At 35.3% G+C, this 24,003-nt stretch overlaps 2 protein-coding genes across 2 annotated transcripts; both read left to right on the top strand.

The window, feature by feature from the left end:
• The first annotated feature begins 985 nt into the window (after window positions 1-985).
• On the top strand, window positions 986-5,427 carry LOC107188489 (uncharacterized protein KIAA1109-like). The gene is made up of 7 exons (XM_015576783.1): window positions 986-1,238; window positions 1,330-1,473; window positions 1,625-1,944; window positions 2,010-4,285; window positions 4,354-4,640; window positions 4,704-5,007; window positions 5,100-5,427. The coding sequence occupies exons 1-7, from the start codon at window positions 986-988 to the stop codon at window positions 5,425-5,427; spliced, it is 3,912 nt and encodes a 1,303-aa protein (XP_015432269.1).
• Window positions 5,428-6,191: 764 nt separating this feature from the next.
• On the top strand, window positions 6,192-23,611 carry LOC107188490 (uncharacterized protein KIAA1109). The gene is made up of 43 exons (XM_015576784.1): window positions 6,192-6,252; window positions 6,321-6,821; window positions 6,895-7,153; window positions 7,235-7,570; window positions 7,661-7,737; window positions 7,825-8,161; window positions 8,241-8,419; window positions 8,499-8,724; window positions 8,808-9,196; window positions 9,283-9,444; window positions 9,503-9,628; window positions 10,692-10,830; window positions 11,555-11,797; window positions 12,239-12,495; window positions 12,581-12,610; window positions 12,734-13,037; window positions 13,111-13,509; window positions 13,586-14,095; window positions 14,190-14,605; window positions 14,695-15,136; window positions 15,228-15,475; window positions 15,560-16,254; window positions 16,425-16,585; window positions 16,656-16,864; window positions 17,050-17,279; window positions 17,375-17,593; window positions 17,676-17,747; window positions 17,805-17,960; window positions 18,034-18,213; window positions 18,272-18,473; window positions 18,558-18,946; window positions 19,158-19,567; window positions 19,645-19,974; window positions 20,044-20,355; window positions 20,442-20,634; window positions 20,711-20,940; window positions 21,038-21,319; window positions 21,401-21,589; window positions 21,837-22,043; window positions 22,266-22,289; window positions 22,802-22,926; window positions 23,011-23,204; window positions 23,315-23,611. The coding sequence occupies exons 2-43, from the start codon at window positions 6,339-6,341 to the stop codon at window positions 23,532-23,534; spliced, it is 10,791 nt and encodes a 3,596-aa protein (XP_015432270.1). The 5' UTR covers window positions 6,192-6,252; window positions 6,321-6,338; the 3' UTR covers window positions 23,535-23,611.
• Window positions 23,612-24,003: the final 392 nt, after the last annotated feature.

The raw sequence follows: 24,003 nt of genomic DNA, 5'->3' as shown, positions 1-24,003 counted from the left end.
ATATGAATCCTTTTACTAAATTTGGAATACTCTTATTGGTTTCGTTTGAAACTCGCGCACGCAAGGTGAAAACTTCTTCTTACTTCACAATTTATTTGGGCGGGTACACAATTGTGTTCAATGATGTGCAGAGCGTCAGCAAACAGCATTGTGTTTCATTACTAACAAATTTGTAGTCAATGACAGTAGTTTAACTATGGAGTGGTTATGTGTGTAATGTGTGTTACTGTCCATCGATGACAGTTCTATGACATCTATTAAAACTGATATACTAATAAACATTAAGCCATGAGTGACACAACAAAAATTGAATGCAATTCTTATATAAGTACTAAATAAAGGTAAACTAGCCAAACATATTTGTTTGACTTGACATTTGTTAATAAAGTATTTTTTTTAAAAAGTTCGTTTCGATTGCATTACATTTTCTGTGTATTTTGCTCTCACTAATAAGCTGATAACCATTCGAATTGCACAAGTTATCAGTAAACATAGAACGAAGCATAATTTTTATTTGTTAATGCTGATAGCAATAAATATATTCTTTATAAGATGTCCTTTGTTTTTTTATTGGAGATTAAATAATATTCCGTCAAATAGTCACAGTATTGACAATAATAAAAATCAATAAATGGATTTTAATGTTTCACATAACGGAACAATAAATTAAAAAAAATATGTTTTAATTACAGTTTACCAAGTAGGTTATGTTTACATACTCAAGTTTTCCCTTTCATCATTTAGATGGCAATTCATGGACATTAATACATTTTTTTTTTTAATTTGCCTGAGATAGTAAAGTTTGAAAATAATAATTAACTGTTATGATAAATTAAGGATTATGCATTGGTTGATTGTATGATTAAAGAAATATAGATTTTAAGCAATGTTTATATCTATCTAATGGATACTCCTTTGTATTTTTTTAGCGTTGAACACCAAAATGTGTAACAGTTCTTGATTTGATAATTACAAGAAAGACATCATGGAGGAGAATGAGCTGTATAATGCTACAGTTCCATCTTTTTCTGGAATTGAACCAGCCTTCTGGAATTATTCCGATCATGTCATCCTTGATGACCTTAAGATGGATAGTAGTTTTATATATTTACTTTGCTCATTAGTATCTGCCACTTCTTGGATTATTTATATAGCTTATTATAATAGCAGAGTCATTGGTTACATATTGACAAAATTATTAAATCGATTTGTTATTAGAGATGGGTATGTTAAAGTAGGTGAGTGTTTGAAATACATAATGTTGCCTCATTATAATGTATGTTTGTTCGTATTCTACAATTGAATTTCAACACAATGTTTTATGTTCAGGCTCTTTTACTCTAAGTGCACTAAGTGGAAAAATAATGTTTAGAGATATAGTTTATATCACAACAGATTATAGTCTCAGAGTTCAGGATGGATGGCTTATATTCAGATGGTGGAGGAGTTATGTTCCCAAAGATGTATCCGAAGGTACTATATAATATGATAAATATAATTACATAACATTTATATCGAATGATAACATGGACATCTACATTGTTACTGATTATTTATACGTTTCTGGTATTCAATTTTGTTTTTCTTAAAACTGTTTCTAATGGAAAAGGACATTTCTTTTTAGATCTTTCACATTCCGATACACGACTCTCAGTCATGTTAAATGGCTTTGAATTACATGTTTATAATCGCTGTCAGCTATATGCACAACTAGAAAAAGCATTTGGCCTTACACCCCAAATGTTTTCCAATGAAGAAGATCATACTGTTAATATCGATGATCGTGATGCAGAGTCATTTAGTAATACTGCTCATGAAACTCGCCAGCAAATAAATGCAATGGATGTTTCGCGACATGTTGATAATATTAGAAAAAAAGAAGCTCATGTTATAGCTCGAACTTGGAGAGATTTAATACCTGTTATTAAATTAGATGTCTGCACGGTTAGTTTGACTGTTAATTTTTTAACTAAATATGCATACATGTATAACACATTCTGTTATTTTAGGGAAGACTGGTATTTGGTAATCGATTAGTTCCAACAACTTTGTCAATAACTGTAGAAGAAGCACATTTTGTATATTCTACGAAACCAGCAGCATCCCGACATGATCATTTCATGCATTTTACGAAATGTAAAGCAGAAAATTTCAAAGTCATTCTAGCTCCTAGTCCAAAGTATACTGGTATGGTGGATGATCCACCTAGATATATGGGAGAAGGATTTGTTGTATTAAGCTCAAACCATATGGAAGTTTATTATTACATGGATGAACCTGGATTTGTCCCTGAACACCCAGAAATGATTCAATTAGTAAATGGGGATATGGTAGAGGCTATGCCACCAATTTGGGGTATTGATATTAAATGTGGAAAGGGTACTGATTTTAGTTATGGACCTTGGGCGGATAGACACAGAGAACACTTATACAAATTTTTTTTTCCTAACGATTATCAGTCATTAAAAGTTACAAAAACCCCTGTGACTGGAGAGAAAAGACAAGTTCAGTCATTTGATATTCGATTATCAACATTAAATGAAGCTACGATTGATATATTATTTAGCAAAAATAGAGAAACAAATGCTGTTCACATTAATGTAGGACCTGGATCATATCTGGAAATTACTATGCCGTGGATTGTTTTACAAGACGGGTATACTACGAAAATAACAGGTCAACTACTGCATTTAGAAGCAACTACGAGTTTACAATATCGAAGTTTATTTGAAAGTGAAACGTTAGAATTTGGTGTTAGGTGTCATTATCCAATAAGATGGAACGATCACCAAGAATGGACGTTAAACTTAACTGGATGCAAAGCCACTGCTAATTTAGTTTATTCGCACAAAGAATTTTTTCAAGACATGATTAATGATTGGGCCAGTAAAGCCAGACCTGATATTTTACATTTTGTACCTTATACGTGGAAGGTTAATTTGTTACTAAAAGAATTTGAATTGATCACGTTATGTAATGAATATAATTGGATTGATTGTTCATCACAAAATCAAGAAAATGCGCACATTGCTTTTTGTGGGGAATTCTTCGAGCTGTCATTCGATCTCCCATTCGTGGACTATCTGCCTATTACGATACCTTTACGTTTTTGGATTCAAGGTGAAAGTGTTGACCTCTCGTTTTATTTACCTGAAGTCAACACGAGTCGTACAATTTTGTTAGCTTTGCATAAGAATGCAAAAATTATGACACGTGATGGATCACACATATATCTATCGGAATTAAGTAAAAATAAAAAATGGAGAAACGTTTGTCAGAAGGGTGCGGGCTGGGTTGATTGCTGGTCGGTACCGATTGTGGCATTAAGTATAAATTATACATATCATCCATGTCCACCTCTAGGACCCACCCCACAAGCAAATATTACGACTCCAGAAAAAGAAGAAATTCTTTTATCTCCGATGAGGATTCCTCGATGTAGAAAATCACCTGGTCTTCAGTGGACAACAAATGGTAGCCAGAAATTTGATCCACAATCTATAGCTCCAGACAAAGTTAGCTTAGATCTTGAAATAGGTCCATCTATATTGGTTTTATATGGGTCATTGTTGAAAAATTTTATACATTTAAAAGAAAACTTATTTGGTGATTATCAAACATTTACTGATATGCAACAAAGCAGAACAAATCCTACAACTATGACTGCAGAAAGAAGTAAAGACAGAGATGTACAAAACAGTAGTATTGAATCTGTAGATGATAAAGATGCAAAATCAAAATCATTTGATCCCAGAGATTATAGGCCATTGGAAGTAACTGTCGGAATTACCATGCACGATATTCAGGCTCATTTAGTAAAAAATTGTGGTGAAAACGATCCTCCTTGTCCAGTTATACTTCTTGAACGATTTGGATTCGAAATGAAAAAAGGATATAAAGAAACAGAACTTCAGTTGCTTCTCTCGCCGGCTATTGCACTGGTTACTGATAATGTCGTTCGATCGAGCAAGGAACGTCATTTAAATCAAGGACATTTAATGTTAAGCGCATTGCAAGTTAGGGGACACGCAATGTTTAGTAACGAAGGAAGAAGTTTAGATCAAGAAACTTTGGAATATGCATGGTTAATTGAAGTGCAGTTAGGTAAATTAACTGGAAAAATGAGCTCTCCTCAATTGCATCATCTTATCACATCTCTGGAAACGTTCTTGTTAATGGTAAAAAATACAGAAAATATTTTACGTCCTCCTGATCTACCACATCATTGCCATCATGGTATTCCTCCTTTACAATGTTCTGATAGTGACATTGATAAACATTACAGGTATATAATAAATTTTTTGCAAATATTAACATTTAAAACAGAATGATACACTTCATATCTCATTTTAGATGTCCTAGTTCTGAGGATATAAAATACAGAATGACAAGAATAGCAATAGATGCTGTTGATTTGCATTTTCAAGAGGTAGGAACTGCCGTACATGTTTGGATATCACCGATTCGCGTTTCAACTTGTAATCTTCATGGTCATCAAGTCAAATCTGGTATAACCAGTGTATTACCTAGAATATTAATACGACAATTTGTATCGGCAGCTGATCACTTTGCAAATACAAGTAATACCAATACAACTGGTAGTGGAAGATCACACAACAATGCAAGCAGTCGTATGTCAGGTATAATAAAAGTATGCTATGGAGACAAACTTTATTACTTTACTGATTTATTATTTATTTTAGGCGATGGATCTGACATCTGGTTGGAAGTTGGATCGGTAGCTTTAGGCCCGGTCATTTTAGAAGCTGCAATTTCACTCCCAACCCCTGAACACAATTTACATTTGGTACAAAATAAATATTTAAAATTACACGATGATGCCACAAAACGATTATGGTTCCTATGGCCCCAAGAAATCGGCGCGAAGTCAGCAAAATGTGGTTGTACAGGTGGATGTGCATTTTTTGGAAATAACAGAAACGGGCCGAGATTTTTCAAACCAAATTATCATGATTTTCAAGATGGTATCAACGTTGCTGCGTATAGGTATACTAGCCGTAATATATCTATAATATTATCACTGTGAATTATGTTTAATACGAGCAATAAATAAATACACCGTCTTTTATTTATTTCAGAATTAATGAATCTGGAAAGGAAAAAGGTTTCGGGCAGTCCATTTTGCATGATGGTCAATTGGTTTTTCATACATCGCCTTATAACTTACAAGATGTGTCTTTACAAGATTACCCAGTTGTAGGAGTAAAAGTAACTGCCACGCAGGATGGACCGCACACTTCGAAAAAGGGTGTAGAACGTCCAAGGTCTGTGACAGATCATAATAAAGATTCCGGTATCGAAGAAAATAGTAGTACAAAATTAATTACTGCATCAGCAAATCCATTCGTATGCAGTGGGGAACGGAAACTGCTGGGCAGAAGATTTTCTTATACATCAATGCGGTAATCTTTGGACTAGCTTTGAACCGGCTTCTTAATGATTTCAATTGCTTTTCTAAATATTGCATGGTTGCAAAAATACACTGAAATTAATAATTAAGCCATACATACACTAGATTTTAAACTGATAAATCGGGGAAACATGAATCATACTGATAAAAATATGAAAACTGCATATCATTTACGCTGTATATCAATGTAATTATTTTAATGTATTCTAAGTTTCTACGGGATTTTGTTCTCACGAAATTTTTCTGCTTTTTGCAAGCTTTTCACACATGTTTAATAGAAAAATTACTTCTTAATTTTGAAACATTTATTTCCAATGTACGAAGCGCAAAGGCATAACACGCAACAATGTTACTAGTAAAGATGTATAAAGAGATTCAATACATGACTAAAATTTTTACATTAGCTATATTTGGAATGTCTTCATTTTCTCTTATTTTTTTGTTACAGCGGAAGCAACGTAAGAGATGTTCCATATTCTCGATTAGTTGACGCGAGTCCTGTCGCTCAGTTGCCTCAAAAATTGGACTCGGATTCGAAATTACATACGGAACGCAGTAAATCCATTTTAAGTGTTCCTGAAATCGAAACTGCTCCCAAAAGTAGTGTGTCTGATTCTAAGTTAGCGGTAGATTATTTCAATGCATCAGATGCAGAACCATTTGAATCAAACAGTCCACAATCATTACCAATTGTATCTACAGATACAAATTATGCTGAATCAATGCAAACATCTACGAAAACTATTGATGGTATCAACGTATCCGATTCTCATCACTCGTTGTATATAAAATCAGAGTCTGAAGAAAGAATAAAGCAGGAGGTACGACCAACATCTATTATATCCTTGTAGATATGTTGTATGCTAACTATATCGGACTATATTTTTAGGTTCAACGGACAATATCAATGTCTTCGGAAAACCATTCAGAAGCCTTTTATTCTGCTGACGAAGATACAAGTCATGGATTAAGTGGAAGTCGTACGTCTAGCTTACGTCAATCTATCGTTGGATCTGGTTCGGTATTAACGCGCAACGATAGCATGAAAAAGAAATATTCATCGGATTTGTCTATCGTAGAGAGTTCCGCGAATGTAAATGTTCCTGTGTCTGAGAAAGCACACACCTTAGAAAGAGCGAAACCACAGACGATGAGCATGAAACGTAATGCCAGAGTAAATCGGAATACCAGCTTCCAAAACGACAACGATTCGAACGGAAATGGTGCATTACGTGATTCGTCCGACAGCCATTCGGTTTCTTCGACAAGTTTTATATCCGCCGTATCTTCGCAAGAAGACGTTACTCTCGTAAATTTGCATATGCAAGTAAACAAACCGATTGTTGATTCTCCGCTGTTGATGTCAAGTTACGTTAGTCATTTAACACAGGTAATATCAAGAACGCGTGTATCGCAGTTTGAAACTTTCTCAACTGAATGACAAAATATATTATCGATTTCAGGTGCGTTGCTCAAATTGGAGTCAATCGTCAATACCGGTAGGAAGCAGTGCATTTACTACACCGCTTTTTCAACGTAGCGAGGATGGCAGATTAGTTTATGTGGGTGTTAAATACGTGCCGAAATTCGACACTATCGCTGAAGGATTTACATCGTTGAAAATGATCACTCGATCAGATGGTTCACCCACAGCTAATTCATCCAATAAAACGCCCACACACCCATATCTTTGGGATAGTGCGACCATAAGTCAGATGGAAGGTAAAATATATGACAATCATCGAACTGTAACAAATATTCTTATATGACTCAAATTTAAAAAAAAGTTGTTGTCATGTTCAGGAGAAGAAGATCATACGACCCACAACGAGGAAGAATTATTAGCCGCACAGCACGAAAGTGGATCGCGTACAACAGTAATTGTGAAATTCAAGGGAGATGTAGATATTATGTTAAGTCCGATGGTGCTAGAATCGCTGCAACGTTTCATCGATGCAATTATACCAACATTAGCTACTTTACATCCGTTAACTACTTTAAATCATCTTCATCACGAATGTATCGGAAAGGTTGAAGACGCTAATATTTTGAAACAGGATCAAAGCTTATCCTATTGGAGTCAGGTGCAAACTAGTTCAAAAAGATCTACCGCTGAAAGAAATGTTAAAAATGGGCAAGGTGACGATAAACGTTAGTTTGAACAATGCAAATTATTCTGTTGTGTATGACGCAAGTGTGTATTATTTAACACTTTTTCTTCCGTAACAGGTAAAATTGCATTACAAACGAATGTGTATGAAGAAAGTATTATGACGCAAGTACAAGGCAGTATTATTTTACCGAAAGTAAGTGGAAGGTTATAATACATATATGTTTTTTTACGTCACGCAATGATATTTTTTATACAACATAATAATATGTTATCTTTTTAGATGAATATAACTTTATTACAAGCTTCTGTCGTTGAAGAAATCATATCCTTTTCCGCCCTCGAGAACATTCGTGATTTAACGTGTGTGTCATTGTTCGCTGTTTGCTTTGACGATGTAACAGGAAGATTTTATATTGGAAAGCAAGCTCGGGAAGTTGTTCAAACGTTCAATAAGCCAGCTGTATTACCGAATCAAAAGAAGGTTAACAAAATTAGCAAAGCATTTTTACCTGGCCATCAAACAGCCGCTGTAGTTGCGGATATTGGAAGTGGAGAAACAGTGTATATAGAGACTTCGGAGAAACAACAAGAAGAAATTGTAGTCACATTAAATATAGGTAAATTTCTATTTTCTTGTACACTAAGTATATTTTTGAAGTATCGTAAAAAAACTAACTTAAACAATTGGTGTAACAGGGAAAGCTCATTCTCAATTACGTAGGCTTAGAAACGAATCATCAATATTGAAAGATGCTGTTATAACAGCAATACCTGCTCATTATTCAAGAGTATTATTTACATGTACCAGAATAACTTCTCCGTTGAAGTGTGTAGACTATTACCTGCATCAGTTTACGGACGACAAAGACAAAACTGTATGGTTCTTTATATTTTGTAATTCTTATTGAATGTTATAAATTATTCTGAATATGTTATAAATCCTATCTATTATAGAAGCAGAATGGCCCCCCGCAGGCTACCGAAGAATTTACTCTCGGAAGTGGAGAAGACAGATTGGGTTTTATAATGTTTGAATGTGGTTTGGAAGGTATCAAATTAAAAGTAGTAAAGAGATCACAGTTTGAAAAAGGAGAAAATGGAAGCGATAGCAAAAAAGTGGAGACTGAAGTATTTTATACGGATAGCGTGAAAAGTCAAGAAGAATTAGATAACACAGCTGGTATATAATGCTCGTAATTAAATGAATAAAAACTTACAAAATGCATTTACATATTTTCTTGCATTGTATTTGTTACATGTCAGCGTCTACTGCAACTGCAACTGAACCGGAAACAGCATCGACGAATTTACCTAACGGAGTACAAATAAATCCTAGTGCTACGTGTGCCAGTCTCGCTTCGAAAGCAGGGAATGGAAATGCAGTTTCTTGTATCATAGAACTGAAAACAGTATGGTTTAACTTCGCAGCGCCTCCGCGTACTCCAATAACTAGGAAAATTGATTACACTCGACTAGATTGGAATTTATTGAGTACAGCATCGCCAGCCATAAATGCTTGGATGAATCCTAGTAATAAGTTTACAGTGCGAATCGTGCACATGTTTAAGACTATGTACAGAAGATCGACTGCTATTGTTGCTTGTCTTATGGCAGAGGCATTAGATGTACAGGCGATTCATATGCCTGCTAAGGTATTTCAGACATTTATATATTTTGTTTGTATAAGGAAGTAGTTAACGTTCAGAAATAATATTAATACTCTTATTATATACTCTAGAGTCGTTATGGGAGACTGACTCCATTAGCGAAAACATTACAAGAAGATCCATCGTGTCAATTATGTACAATTCTGCAGAATTATGTTTTGTTAAATGATCTAACAAATATCGAAGCCAATTTAAAAGAGTCTGATTTACCTTTATTATCGACACTTCGTCAGGTAAGTTAGCCTTTAAACATTATCTTTTTTATTATTCATACATAACATCTTTTTTTAGGGAGTTATAGTACTGAGCAGACAATGGAAAAATGTTCTCTACACGCCATTGTTGTTGGAACATAATTATAAAACGAAGCATGTGAAACCATTGAATGTCACATTTGCTGTGTCAGATCCAGATGAGGTATGAACTCATTTTATTTCCTATGCGAACTTAAAATATTTACAATATGAACGGAATTAGGAATATTTGGAATGTAGTTCTATATAATATTATTGCAAGTAATGATAACTATTTTCACACTTATTAATTTTTTCTGAAGTACTCATTAACACTATTGTTTCTCTAACTTTTCGTATCTTGGATTTGGAATTATTCCATTTTTCTCGTTTGTAAATAGTTTGAATAACAAATAAATATCATAATTTCATTCATTTTAATAACATAACTTCGACATTATGGAGGAAGTTTTTTATTTCATACAGAAGTTTATTACGCGCCATTTGGGGAACATAATTCGGTAGATCATTTTTTTTTCAGCAAATAAGCAAGGAAGTGCTGAAGGATGATTGCGATTTAAAATGGAGTAAGAATCTTAAAAATATATGCAAAGAAGTAGTCCTAACATAATACTTTCCTATAAAAAGATTTATAAAAATCAGAATTTACTTTCACATTAATGAAAGCACAAGCTTTATAATATAACTAAATACTAACTTTGTTATAACATCTAATAATATATTAGCGCTATTATATGTACATACACGTCCTTGTTAATGAAATAAGTTACATACTCATACTAACAGCATAATGTTCAAATTGTAATTATTTTATGTCGTGCTTTTATAAAATAATACTTTGCAATAGAGAACAGTTCTGTTAACTTATATGTGAAACAAAGCTTTAATTTACACTATACATGATATAAATTATAATGGGTGAAGGTTTTCTAATGCTTGTATAATATGTTATATAATTGAAAACATTACACACAGTGTATGCACAAATTTTGCAACAATATTACGACTTCCTGTGAAATTCAAAACTTCTGAAGACAAACTCTCCTCAAAACTATTCTCACATTTATTTATTTTCAAATTTACTAGATCGCATTATATTTTATTAAGAACTTAAATTCTTGATTGTTCACTTTGTTACCTATTTGTAATAGTCAAACAAAGTGTCTTGACTTCGATTGTCGAAAGTAGTTGATGAATATTTTCGGTTTAACTTACCTTATTCACAGGAAAATTTGCTGACAGACGGTGAGGGTAGTGCAGGAGAAGTAGATGATCAGGAAGTCACAGATGAATGTGCTATGTTAATTCATACGGACCACATTAATAAACATACACATGTCAAGAGTGGGCAAGACAAAACTACAGGTACTATAAATGATACTAAACAAAATACTAATTACATAAAATACTATACTCACAATACAACATACTTAAAAATACATGGTACAATATCTCTGTATCTCTGATACTTTTTTTATCGAATTATCAATTGTCCCATAAAACTTGAACAGAGTACACCTGCAGCTTTTCAGCATCTGCTTTACATTGTGATTTCAATAACTGCTTAATGTTTTACTATGCATTTTCATATGGTCACATTGTAACATGTGCCATTAGGAATAGTGATTGTAAAGTATTTGAGCATTAGCATCTGTATTCTATTAAAAATTCTCCTTTGTGTTATATAAACATTCATTTGCTTCTACTAGTATAATCTGACTTTGCCCTTTAATTATTAATACTAGTGAAATCTTAGACCTGTATACAGAGTTTTATAAATCGAATATATACATACACACTAACGCTGATTGACCCATATTAAATCCTAAATTGCACATACAATCTGCATATAAACGAACAATCAAAATAATCATGCGAGCTTACTCTGCATACAAGTCTTTGACTTACATAAATTTTGGGTACACTTTTAGAATACATATTATCTGTAGAAGTCAGTCTAAAAAGTGCATTTTGTACATAACATTATAAATGTCATTGAGACTTTAACACGCTTTTTTAAAAAACATACTGTCGTATCATAATCTTGGGCTTTCTGAACAAAAAACTTGGCTTGATATGGAATGACCAGGTATTTGTGGTGATGGTTTGACGGTTCCTGTAAGTTCTCCTCGGGGGAAAGACACAACCCCTATAGCAACACCGGTTCCAGGCCCGGATTCATTAACCTCCCCCTCTCCACCAGTAGTTCATCCAAAGAAAGGAAAATCACTACAACCCACGCAAGTGCCTGCTAGTACACGAGCAAGTATTGTTTTTCCATTGCTTCCAAGTGGTGGGTTATTCAATCAAACTCGGGAACCGAATAACATAAGTAAGTGCGAGATAATCAAACTTCATAAATTAACAGTCTATACATTGGTGTAGTACCTTTCAACTAATATTTTACTTATCTTCATTGAACCGAATAAAAATTGTTCAACAGGACTTTCAGTTTAATTGGTATTCCAATCTGTAGACTGTTTGGAGTGTGTTGATTATTGTAGAGCTATTAATTTTTCTCTGCCGTTTGTATTGCTTCGCACTTCAATCACAGCACATGTTTCTGTATGCATTGGTTCCCTATTTTCTTCATACCTGTTGCTGGCTTCTTATATCACAGTAGCACTCGATTAGATACCTATTCTGTGTTTGTTTCCCTTTATATGCTATTCTACATTTCTATTCCTTTAACATTGTTTTCTATCATTTATATTTAGTAATTGTTGTGTTTTTGAATAAAGATTACGTAAATATACACAGAATTTTCTATCAGGTTACGGCACGCTTCGCGAAGAGAAGACACCACAAATTCATACTTCTCATTCTCATCAACTTGGTTCCAATCCGAGTATTTATTCTGGTGGAGGGCACGGTAGTCAGCACAGTACTGGAAGTTTGGATCAAGTAACTTCTCCAACGAGTCATCATTCCAATAAGCCTTCAAACACGGGTGAAGATTTGTACAGTTGGATGGTTAAACAGCAAGAGTTTATAAAGGATAATGATAAAACCAATTTAAAAGGAAATTGGGTAAGCATCATTGCGACTTTTAAGCAATAACTGTATAAAACTATTTACTTTACAGCGGTCACTTTTACTATTCCTTTGATCTTAGGTCTTTCGAGCAGAACAAAAGTCTTTGAAGGTATTTGCAATTTGCATTTGACTCTGACGTTAGACCTTATGTAGCTGTCCTGTTATACGTTGTGTACAATTTATTCTTTCATTTAATATAGTTCTAAATATAGAGCCGTAATATTATTTTCAGGATTCAAAGATTAATACCATGACAACAGATGATACAGAAGACTCCGATGTTCAGAGTGGCACTCTTCTATACCCAATGAAAGATTCCCTCAGACTGCTTGATGCACATTTAATTTTTGAGCCACTTCTGTCTTCCCTGTCCGTTATGCCACAACAAATGCTTTCTGCCATTGGTTCTGGAAACATCAACAATGTGTCTTCCTTAGACTCATTAGGATCAAACTTGTCTTTGGTAGGAAGTATGGAAACTATGCGTATCGACATAGTTGTCAGTGAATTCGGGAAGATAACAGATAAGAAGAAAGGTGCGTATTCAGTATGTAATGTTACAAACAGAATCACTTAATGCACTACTATAAATTTTAATACATGTATTAGGAGGCAAATACCAAACAAAGAAGGGAAGTAATTCCAAATTCCATTTGGACATACCACCAGAAACTCCAGCATTTTTATGCGAGAAAATTGGTATTGATATAGACGTTAAGAAAATGGCTGATATGACCGTAGATGATATGATTCAAAAACAAACTGTTTTGTATATATCACGGGGCCAATTGAAAAAGCATACAAGTACAGTTGTGAATTTTAGTTTAAATATACGATACATTAGCCAACAAGTAAATATGCCCCTTCTCAGATTGTTACATCAAATTAGTAATATGTATCAGAATGTTAAGGAAACCCAAATGGAATTAAAAGAACAACAACCGGAAAGTAAACAAACCGATAATTTAATTGTTAATGATGCAGCGGCCAAAAATGGTTCATCGTCAAGTAAATATCATGCAAACTATTAGTTTGTTTCGTAATCTTTTAACATAAATCTAACACCTCTATGTTTGTTTAATAGCATCTGATTTACAAGAACAACTTCTGCTAGGTGGCAAAAAAATGGATATTCCTTTGCTTCGCAATAGTTTCGAACCGAATTTATCCAAAGTTTCATCGCCTGGTACGACTATACGATCTCGTCCACAAAGTTTCGCTCAAAAGTTACGTAGTACCGGGAAAAGTGTTAAAGGATACATTAATTTGAGCGAGGGTGTAATAACTCCTAACTTCGGAGCGAGTCCTAGTGGTTCTGGTTTGGATAAATTTTGCGTGCTTCCTGATAAATGTAAAGATACGCCTCATCTGACGCCACGATGCTGGAAAACGATTTACTATTTGCTGGATCTGTACGCCACACGACCAGAAACTAAGACTATCACGCATCGTTTCTCAATACCGGCTGACGCGTCAGATCACTATAAAAGTGGTCGAAAGTATGAGTTACTAAATGAAACGAAAGACGCGGATATCGAAAAAGGTTTGAATGCTGAAAATAGCTCAACGCCTGTACCACTTCCGCGAGAATTAAGTTAGTACATGTGTAACATTATTTTTGTTTTCACGAAATTAAACTTTGACGGTTCTCTCTGTAACTCGAATTATTTTATAACAATATATTACAGGTATCGTTACAGGAGAACGTACAAGATTAATTATCTTTGGCGTCGCTCGGATACATAGGACTAGATGGTTAGCTACTCTCAGTGGTTTAAAACTCGAAGCAGAAATAACAAGTCTTCACGCGAGTTTAACATGTTGCAAAAAGTCAAGACCTGCCAGTTTCGAATGCAGCTTAACTGGACAAATCGGTCGAACTATGATCGTTTTATTAGAAGGCGTAGCGCCTAACCAACAGACAGTTGTGAAAGTAACCGTGGGAAAGTCGCAGGCTTTGTATTCTAGTATCAGTAAGCATCAGAAGGACAAAAATAGCGGTCTGCTGACTGTCGGTGCTGTGAATATAGATATCCCTCAACATCCAGTAGCTCTACACGGTATGATGACTAGGGGTAGTAAACAGTTATCATCGACCTTACAAGTAAGTGTGAAGCGGTTCGTCTTTTACTCTTCTTGGCATGTATTCATGGGTAATTCAATTGGCCACGATTTTCGATGACCTTTATTTAGGAACTCAGAGTAACAAGAACTTCCTCGAGAATGTCCAGAGGTCAACAGCAGGATGATGTAGAGCCAGGTGTACCTGGTAGTCCGCATAATTATGCTCCAGCCCCACAAGTAGACATAGAAAAGCCACAAGTTGTATCTAGTCTACTAGAACCTATTGTTATGCAGTTCAACATCATATTTCAAAGTTTGAGTATAACAGCGGCTCTACTGCCATCTTTACAAGCACAATACAAAATGGATCAAGTCACTAGTTCTGGCATAACCGGCAGTAAAGCTAAGTTTACCATAGACCTACCTCATCACACTTTAAGTTTCACAACAAAGCTTCAAGTAACCGAAGCGAATTTGCCTTCTGAAGCTAGTATTGAGCTTCCTAAAGTACACGTGTCTGCGGAATACGTTCAGGATGGTAATAGTAACATAAACGATAGTAAATTGGCTGGTTAGTAGACTATAACAATTTACGTTTTAATAACCAAAATATTACGTTTTATAATACGAATGTATTCTATGAAATTTATTGTGACTCACAGACGGGGTTGTGTTGAGACAAGGTAGCTACCTTAGTGCCACTGCTGATATTGGTGTATTTGTACATTCTTTGACCACGGATCTTCTTAATCACTTAGTATTTGTGCAAAAAGTATTCATGAAGGAGGTGAATGAAGTTGTACAGAAAGTTTACGGGGGGGAGAAACCCGTACCTTTATGGTTAGAGGACGAAGAACCCAATAATTCACCTGTGAAAAGGATATTATTCTCATTAATTATGCGTATCAAGGTCTAATGTTTTTACATTAATATTTACTATTCACTAAATTAAATAAGTTCTAAGGTGTCTGACATTTTTTTCAATTATATACAGAGAATACAACTGACTGCAACAACTCCAACAAATTCGGCGGTACGATTAGAAACTGGAGCTGTTGAACTTCAGTTGTCTAACAGAGTGCAAAATGTTTTTGGTGCTACTCAACCAAATCCATACATGAAACTGTTTGGAAAAGCACAAGTTGACATTAATTTAAGTCTCGGTCAGTTGCTGAAAAATGTTTTATTCGAAGAGGCAGAGCCGGAATTCCAGCAGTTTGCATTTTTCAACACTAGAGTGGGATTACGGAACGCCTTCCAAGACGAGATGGCGCAAGGTGAAGATAAAGAAGTTGTATTAATCACGTTGAAACGCCCGTTAATATATGTCCAACCGGTCGCCATCGATAAAGCTATACTTGTCTGGCTGAATTACAAAAACGCGTATGAATATTGGAACGAGAAAAGAGCAAACTTAAATAAAGAAGTTTTAACTGCTACGCAGCAAGTATTTGAGAAGGTTCCGTTTGGCCAAATAACAAGTCAGCTTAGCTCTCCTCATTTGGGAACGCTGTTTTTGCAACTGACTGTAGATGATATGGGTATTTGCGTGCCACTTAATCCTTTACCGCCTACCTGGGGCATGAATAGAGGAGTGTACGATGGTGAATCAAGGGATGCTGTCGTAGTGACGTTGGAAAATACAAGCATATCGGCATGTAGCAGTGGTAGCTTAGTTAGTAAAGGAAGGTATCGTGTTGTTGTTACATTTATTATAACGAGTGCTTTACACCAAGTGGTACAATTGAGTAACAAGTAGTTTTACACATTTTCCTATCGATTGTACTACTTATAATGAAGCAGACAATATTTCATATGTTTTATAAGAGGCCTTAAAATATTTCTATTATGTTGCATAGGTTTATGGGTTTATGCTTACGATTTGCTGAAGATTTTGAGACTTCTTTGGATGATTGGAAACCAGACACGACTGATAGTAGCATAATGAATTTGTGCATGGTGTCTGAAGGCACTTACGAAGTTTGCAGTAGAACAATTGCACAAAAACCGGATAAGTCTGGTAAAAAGAATATATTTATACTACAATAATCTTTTATTGATTACATATAATATATTTTAATCATTTTCAGATAATGCTAAGTGGATTTTGAATGTACAGTGGCAAATGGAAGGTGTTGATATTCATTTAGATGTTAGCGTTGGACAACAACTGTCTGCACTTGGCCATACATTAACAATGCTAACTGGTTCTGAAGAAGACGATATTCACGTACCTGCAGAGTACGATAGCGACGACGCGGATCAGCCAGATAATAGTACTAGCCAGGTTAAAAAAAAAGTATGGTTTAATTATATTTATTTTATCCCATGATACATTTTCGTCCCCATTGATTCGGTAATGTATTAAAAATAAGAAAAAGTTTGTTCGTGTTTTAGTATCCACGTTTTACTTTACGTTTCTATAGATTAGTTATATGCGACACTTTGTGTATTATTTACTAATCGATACGTAAATATTTACAGGAAAGTATATTAATGAAGAAGTCAAAGAATTGGACTGACAGTTTACCAGCGTTTGTCTTTGACCCGACACTCGATGCGAAAAAAAGATCGAAACTGATTGAGAAAGAAATGAATGAACAGGCGAAAATTATAAATGATCTACGATCACTAGGTGCTTCTCACGGAACTATAGAACAAGAAATGAAACGCTTGCATGAGTTAGAAGCTATGATATTTAAAGATTTTAGAAGGTACAACCGTGTGATATATCTTGATGAATGTTCAAATAGAACATGTAAAGACATGTTAATATAGTAGTACAATACTTTTTTTGTATGTTATGTAGAGATATGATTCAAAAATTACGAAGACAGTCAGTTAAAGCGTCAGGAATCAAAGGTAAATTGGGACTTGGTGGTAAACCAAACACAAACCGATCACGGTCATTTATTGTACCATCACCAACGCTTGAAAATCAATTAGAAAGTCCCGAAGATATGAATATGGACGTCAATTCAGCTAATTCTGCGAGTTATGAAAGTAGTCCTAGAAGTGGTCCAAGCCGGTACGATAGATTCTTATTTTTGAATAATCTTTGATTATAATAATGTTTCATAAAAATTGCAATAATAAATATTAATTTCTAGATCTGCTTCTCTTCGAGTAAGGGGCCTGGGTGGGCCACGCGTTACTTTTAGTGACACACATACAATGGGCAGGTATGTTGGATAATTTAGTAAAATTTTTCAGTAAATAACATCATTTTAATTATATAGACAATCGTCACTACCTAGTGCTGGATCAGAACTGAGCTTACCAGAGGGAGAGTTAGATTGGCCACAAACTATCGACATTGAAGGGGAAAGGGTTGAATTGAGAAAGAAGAACAGAGACATCAGCTGCACTTCGAGTTATGACAGCATGGAGGGAAAGTGAGTATAGTAATAAAATTTGAAATTTACTAGAAAAACACGTTTATCATTGTTCTTTTGTTTTCATTCATAGCGCTCCATTGCTTGATTCATTTGGGAGAGAGCAGTCCTCTTCAACGTCATCACCATACATAACGCCTCAGAAAGCTCAAGAGCCTAATATAGACTTCGAATTGGACGTAAAAGTTCTGATCAATAGTGGTAAATGTGTACTGCACACAAAAGATACAGGACGGGAAGATGAAATAAAAATGTAAGTTCAACATTAATGGTTCACATATTGTATGTGACTAACAAGTGATTTTTTTTAGTATGAGTAGAATGAAGAAAGAGCGATCGTGTTCAGGAGGCACGTTCGAATTTCAACCAAGTAGTCCTAGTAGTAGCAGGAAACATTTAAGTAGTAAAGAAAAATCATCGACTACGAGCACGTCCCGATTACGGTATTTGCAACATGCGAACGTACCCTTAGTGGACTTGACGATTTTTCATATTCCCGGATTAGATGTGAAGGTATAATGTTTTTCATCGTAAGACGTGGACAAGATTTATCTTTTAATAATGTTATTTGTTAAATAACATGGTTAAATTTTTTAGGTGCACTATGAATCTAAAACGCTTCCCGAAGAATCTATGTCTCCCCGAGTCTCGTCCGATAATAGTATGCTTAATCCTACACCATCAACGACCGCGCTTAGAAAATCCAGCACAAAAAAGGCCAGCCTGTTTGCGTGGATGACACTCCAAAGCATACCGGAAGAAACTATAATAAGTCCACATATTTTGGAATTTTTAGAGCAAACATTAGAGCCAATACCATGCAAAACGAACTTCCACAGCAATGCACAAACGAATCCGGTGTTCCCGTTGGAGAACACGGAAAGCACATCTTGGGCTGCCACTGCAGCAAGTAGTAGCAATTACGTTTACGCGAGTTTTCCCGTCGATGTAATAGTATATTTTCATATGCAACCCTCTACATTCAGGTAGGTCCTGAATTTCATTGACATGTTTACTATGTAGCATTGATTTTGTAGTTAGGAACCGGTTTTATTAAACGTTCAGATATGCGGGATATCTTGATATTATCTACTAAAAATCTACTAAAAACTCTCCTAATGAGCGAGCATGTAATAAAAAATGGCCTGATCATCCTTCATCGAATCCTTATTTTACCATGTTCTGTTATTGTTTCAGGTTTTCCTGCTTGCCAGTTTCACGCGTAGAATGTATGCTTCAATTGCCGTCCCTTGATATAATATTTTCGTCCAAGAGAGCAGAGGAAGAGCTCATAGAGTTTCGAGAGTACAAATCTCCTGGCACACAGTCGACAGGAAAAGAATCAAGTTCAGCTATCGGCGGATTATCCGTCACCGGTTGTCTCGCTGATTTCTCAATTTATATCTTCCATCCATACGGTGGTGGGAAAAAGACAGGCTTGAAAGAAACCCAGTGGTCACCGCTGTCAGACAGCGAAAGGAAAGATTCTCTGAGTATCAACGTTGAGTTTGTAAAATTTCATATTGCAAGAAGTAGAAAATTAAACTTCCAAAGCGAGCAGTCAAAGAAGATGTCTGATACAAGTCGCGCGGTTATACGATTTTCCAGTGGGTATAATTAAGTGTATTCATAGGAAAAGGTACAGATTCTTGAATAATGACGTGTTCTTTGTTTAACGTTATAGCCATTGTTGATATCGGGTCTGCCTCGTTTAAGTATGATATGCGAAGGTTAAGCGAAATTCTGGCATTTCCAAAGGCGTGGTATAGACGCAGTATAGTACGTCGATTATTTCTGGGCGATTTAAGTTCAGGCACGGCGTACTCCGAAGGTGATGGTAGTCCTTCGTTGAATCAAGAAGAAGCAGCCATGGGTAGTTCTTTGTTAAAGCATTATGAACGACATGGTACCGATGGCCTGTCGAAAAGTGCACCAGAACGAAGTCCGACATTGAACAGAGACAAGCTAAGATTAAGCTTAGAAAGCGATATGCCCAGGCACGCACGATTGAAAGGTATTCAACAGAGTATTTTCTTTTCTCGGTTTTAATTTCATTCTTTCTAATTATTCATTTTGGCCTTAGATATTGGCAGAGGATGGAGTTTTACCTCTGACAAACAAACATCCTCGGAAGTGAAGTTAAGAGAAACTGCTTGGGAGACATTAGTATTATTTGCTATAAATTTCACCCGTCTAAATGTTCACATGAACATGAGTAATGTGATGGGCAATGTTACGTGGATGACAAAGGATTTCAGGTCTGATGGAAGATTGTCCATTGGTAGTACTGGACACAAAAATTTGTACATAGGTATCGGTTTAGAAGGGTCCAGTTTAGATGCAAAGGGTGGTATCGTGGGTGGTACTATAGAATTGAGTAAAATTGATACATGCAGTGAGTCATTTGTAATAACTTTTGTATTAAAAAATGAATATTTACATTTAGTCGGGTGCATTACATGTATATATACATTTTTATAGTACACATTCGAGAAGAGCCAGGAATAGAGCCAGATCACACATTGGGTTTGAAACTATTCGCTCTAGAATTGCGATTGGATTATATGGGAACTAGCGTGTTAATGTCTAGAATTTCCTCATTGGACGTTATATTAAGAGATGAATGGAAAATTAATCGAAGTAATAGTGGAGATGCTTTTATGCCAACCAGAAGGTCGTATTTATAGATATTTTTCTATTGTCCACATTTTCAATAAACAAATTCGTAATTGTTGGATTAAAATATTCAGGCCAGCGATAATCTTCATGCACGGTGATTTAGGATGGGATCAGTTACAAATTATGATAAGTAAATCAACAACCGCGGACTTATTAAAAATGTACTACAAATTAGACGAATTTTCGAATCAACAATTCAAAAGTAGCAAACGGGTATTCAGTTCTTTACAACCAAGGCATCAAAGAGTGAATAACAGTAGCTTCAGGAAGAGGCAGATGAAGTACAGATCCAGCGGTGATGGTAAAGCGTAACATATATACATACATATATATTCTAATTATATGCTGTAAATAATTGAAATAGAGTATATAGTAACATGTTAATTTATATACCACAGGCCCATGTAATGTAAATCAAGCAACGACAGCAGATGCTCGTCATCATAGACATTGGCAGGGAGTATTAGCCCAAGTGGCAGGTCTTCAGTTGGGAAGTTTAAAATTCTCTTTACCATCAACGGGGACTGTACTCGGTGGTACAATGGAGCTTCGCGGTTCCAACATTAGTCTAGCTTGCTTCCATGGGATTAACTTTAAGAGTAAAAGTTGGGCAATATTTTCATTGAAGGAACCGTGTATCAGTTTCGCTACCGAAGCGCAAGAAATTCCAAGTGTTGAATGTAAGAAGTTTGTGGAATTCTATCTAGTCTATTTAAATCTTATTTGTATGGAAAATTACGTAACAAGTACATATTTTGCAGCACCCAATACATGTGATGTGCATGTTGTACAAACGTTAACCATCAGTTTAGGCCAACAACAGGAACAACACGCACGGCATCATTCAATGGCTACCGTTTGTAGATTAAGTCGTAGCGTCCTATTTCCGCCACAATTTAAATCACTACAAGAATGGTTTCACTATGCGTTTGCCAGTAGTGAAATCGATGGTACGTTGTATATAATACGTCGAATGAACAGATTTTGTATATTCAAGATGTTTTTCAAATATTGAGAATGCTCTTTAATAGTCTCGCTTTCGAAAATAATAGACTATGAAAAATGGCTAGATTAACGTTGACTATTTCTAAATTTCGAATATAGAAACGGACATATTCCATTTGCTAATAAACTTATTCCACGTACATGAAAATTAGTAATAGTAACCGTATATCAATTGTTTGTTTAAATCTGTAGCTGTAGATCGGTTTCCAACTGTTGAAAGAGAACGAATGGACAGCGCATCTGATGGTGGCAATGTAACTCGTGGAAGAAGTACATCAACAACCTCTGGAAAATTAATGGAACATTCTCATGCAAGGGAAGTTATATTTGCGCTACCATCGTTGCAATTATACTTAAAAACTGAACATCTTCAGACAGCCAAAACTCCAGATGTCATTGGTGAGTATGATGTTTTGTTGTCATTATCACTTACTTTTAATCGATTTCATGTCTCTTTTGTTACTCGTAATTGTGTGCAACTTTACAGTTACACGTTAAAAAATATTTTATATATTCTTTTCTTCTCATCTGCTTACAACACAAGTGTGAAATACACAGTTTTGATAAGTAGAAACTGTTTCTCTCTGAATTGTTGCAAATATTTTCTTCCTATATTTTTAGGAGCACCTAAGCATATTTTATATAGTAAGTACTGTGTGAAAATTGATGTATTTCAAGTCTGGTAAGCAGCATTATATGATCTGTAGAACGTGTTTCATTCTCAAGCGCTTTACTAATTTGCATGGAATAATTAGAAATTGCTGAAACAACATTAAAAATTATTGGGTATGCAGTTATGCACATACTACCATTATTGTATTCGCATAATCATGCTATACTTATCGCGTATAATGCGCACAAAGTAAAACGACTACCGCCTATATAAACAAAATATTTTATACACAAACCATTATTGTATGTAAGGTGACAGTAGTATAATCGAAAAATAGACCTGCTTTTCAGTTAAAAAAAGTCAGTAAAGAGTAAATGCTTCACATTACTAACAGCACAATTATAGTTTAGTAAACTTTTTGCACTGAAAAATTATCTCACTAGATATAGATAGAGAGTACAGAGATGCAATGCTGTAATGATTACTAAATATAGTAAGATACACCATTATAGAACATATTGTACAACATCTATTTGTTTAACAGGTGAGAAACCATTAGTCGAATGTAGCTTCATAACAGAGTTCGAAGACCACATATTTGTTACTGTGGATGCAGAGGCCTTTTTCTTCCTGCATGACTTGATTACCTCATATGTGAAAGAAAAAGTGGTAAGTTTACTATCCAATTTCTTAAGAAATTCGTAGACTAGAGGAATTGCGATATCAGCTATATTTTTATCCTTTCACACGTAGCATCATATGGGTGCACATAGTCCCGATCCTCAGGAAAGGAGAAGCGGAAGTGCTGCCACTGCCAGCACGTCCGGTACAACATCGACCACCTCGGACGACGACAAGAAACGGAAGCAATTCGATCCAACGGAAATGTTCATAAAGGATTGGAGATCGTACAGATGTAAAACGTGGCACTTAGAACCAACTGTGAGGTAGTAGAACGTCTCACGATTTTCCTCTCATTAATATTAAATGTTACAATCGTATTAAAAATAACACTATTACATATCATATTCATGAATTTCTATTCTTCACATTACAGATTGCTCTCGTGGGCTGGCAAAAGCATCGAGCCCTACGGAATCGACTTCATATTGCAGAAGCTAGGATTTTCGCATGCCCGTACAACGATACCAAAATGGATTCAACGAGGTTTCATGGATCCTTTAGACAAATTACTAGCCATCCTGATGTTAAGAATGGTCTCGGCCGTACGTGAAGAGTCGCCGGAGGAGCAGAAGGAGCATAAGCGTGAGAAATAATAATGGGAAATAGAAAAAAAGGAACGTTAAAGCCACTAGAAATAAGGATTGAGAGAATAAAGCGAAGTCAAGGGTGAAACCGTACAATAATCGTCCGTCATAATAAAGACCTTTCAACAGGTTGGTAAGTGAGATTAACAGTACACGACTCACGATCTTCTTCGTTCCAATGCGCAAATGAAATGTTGGTTAATAACGATTACTAACGAAGGAAGGAATCGTGGAACACGTAAGACCACGACACTGATGTCTTGAAAGCATTACGGTATACGCTTTAACGGACGTTTGTAACGAAGTGTAATTATCAAAGTGCAGCCTGTTATCAAGCAACTGTACATTAAACTATAGATAAAGGTTTATAACCTCGATATTCCGTTCGAACGTGTTGGCTATTGCACAGACCGCCATGAACACATCGACAAGTGTTTAGAATACATAACGTACATACATATATATACGTATACATACT

The sequence above is a fragment of the Dufourea novaeangliae genome, unplaced genomic scaffold (assembly GCF_001272555.1).
Source record: "Dufourea novaeangliae isolate 0120121106 unplaced genomic scaffold, ASM127255v1 scaffold124, whole genome shotgun sequence".
Lineage (NCBI taxonomy): Eukaryota > Metazoa > Arthropoda > Insecta > Hymenoptera > Halictidae > Dufourea > Dufourea novaeangliae.
This window is presented reverse-complemented; position numbering and strand designations above follow the sequence as displayed.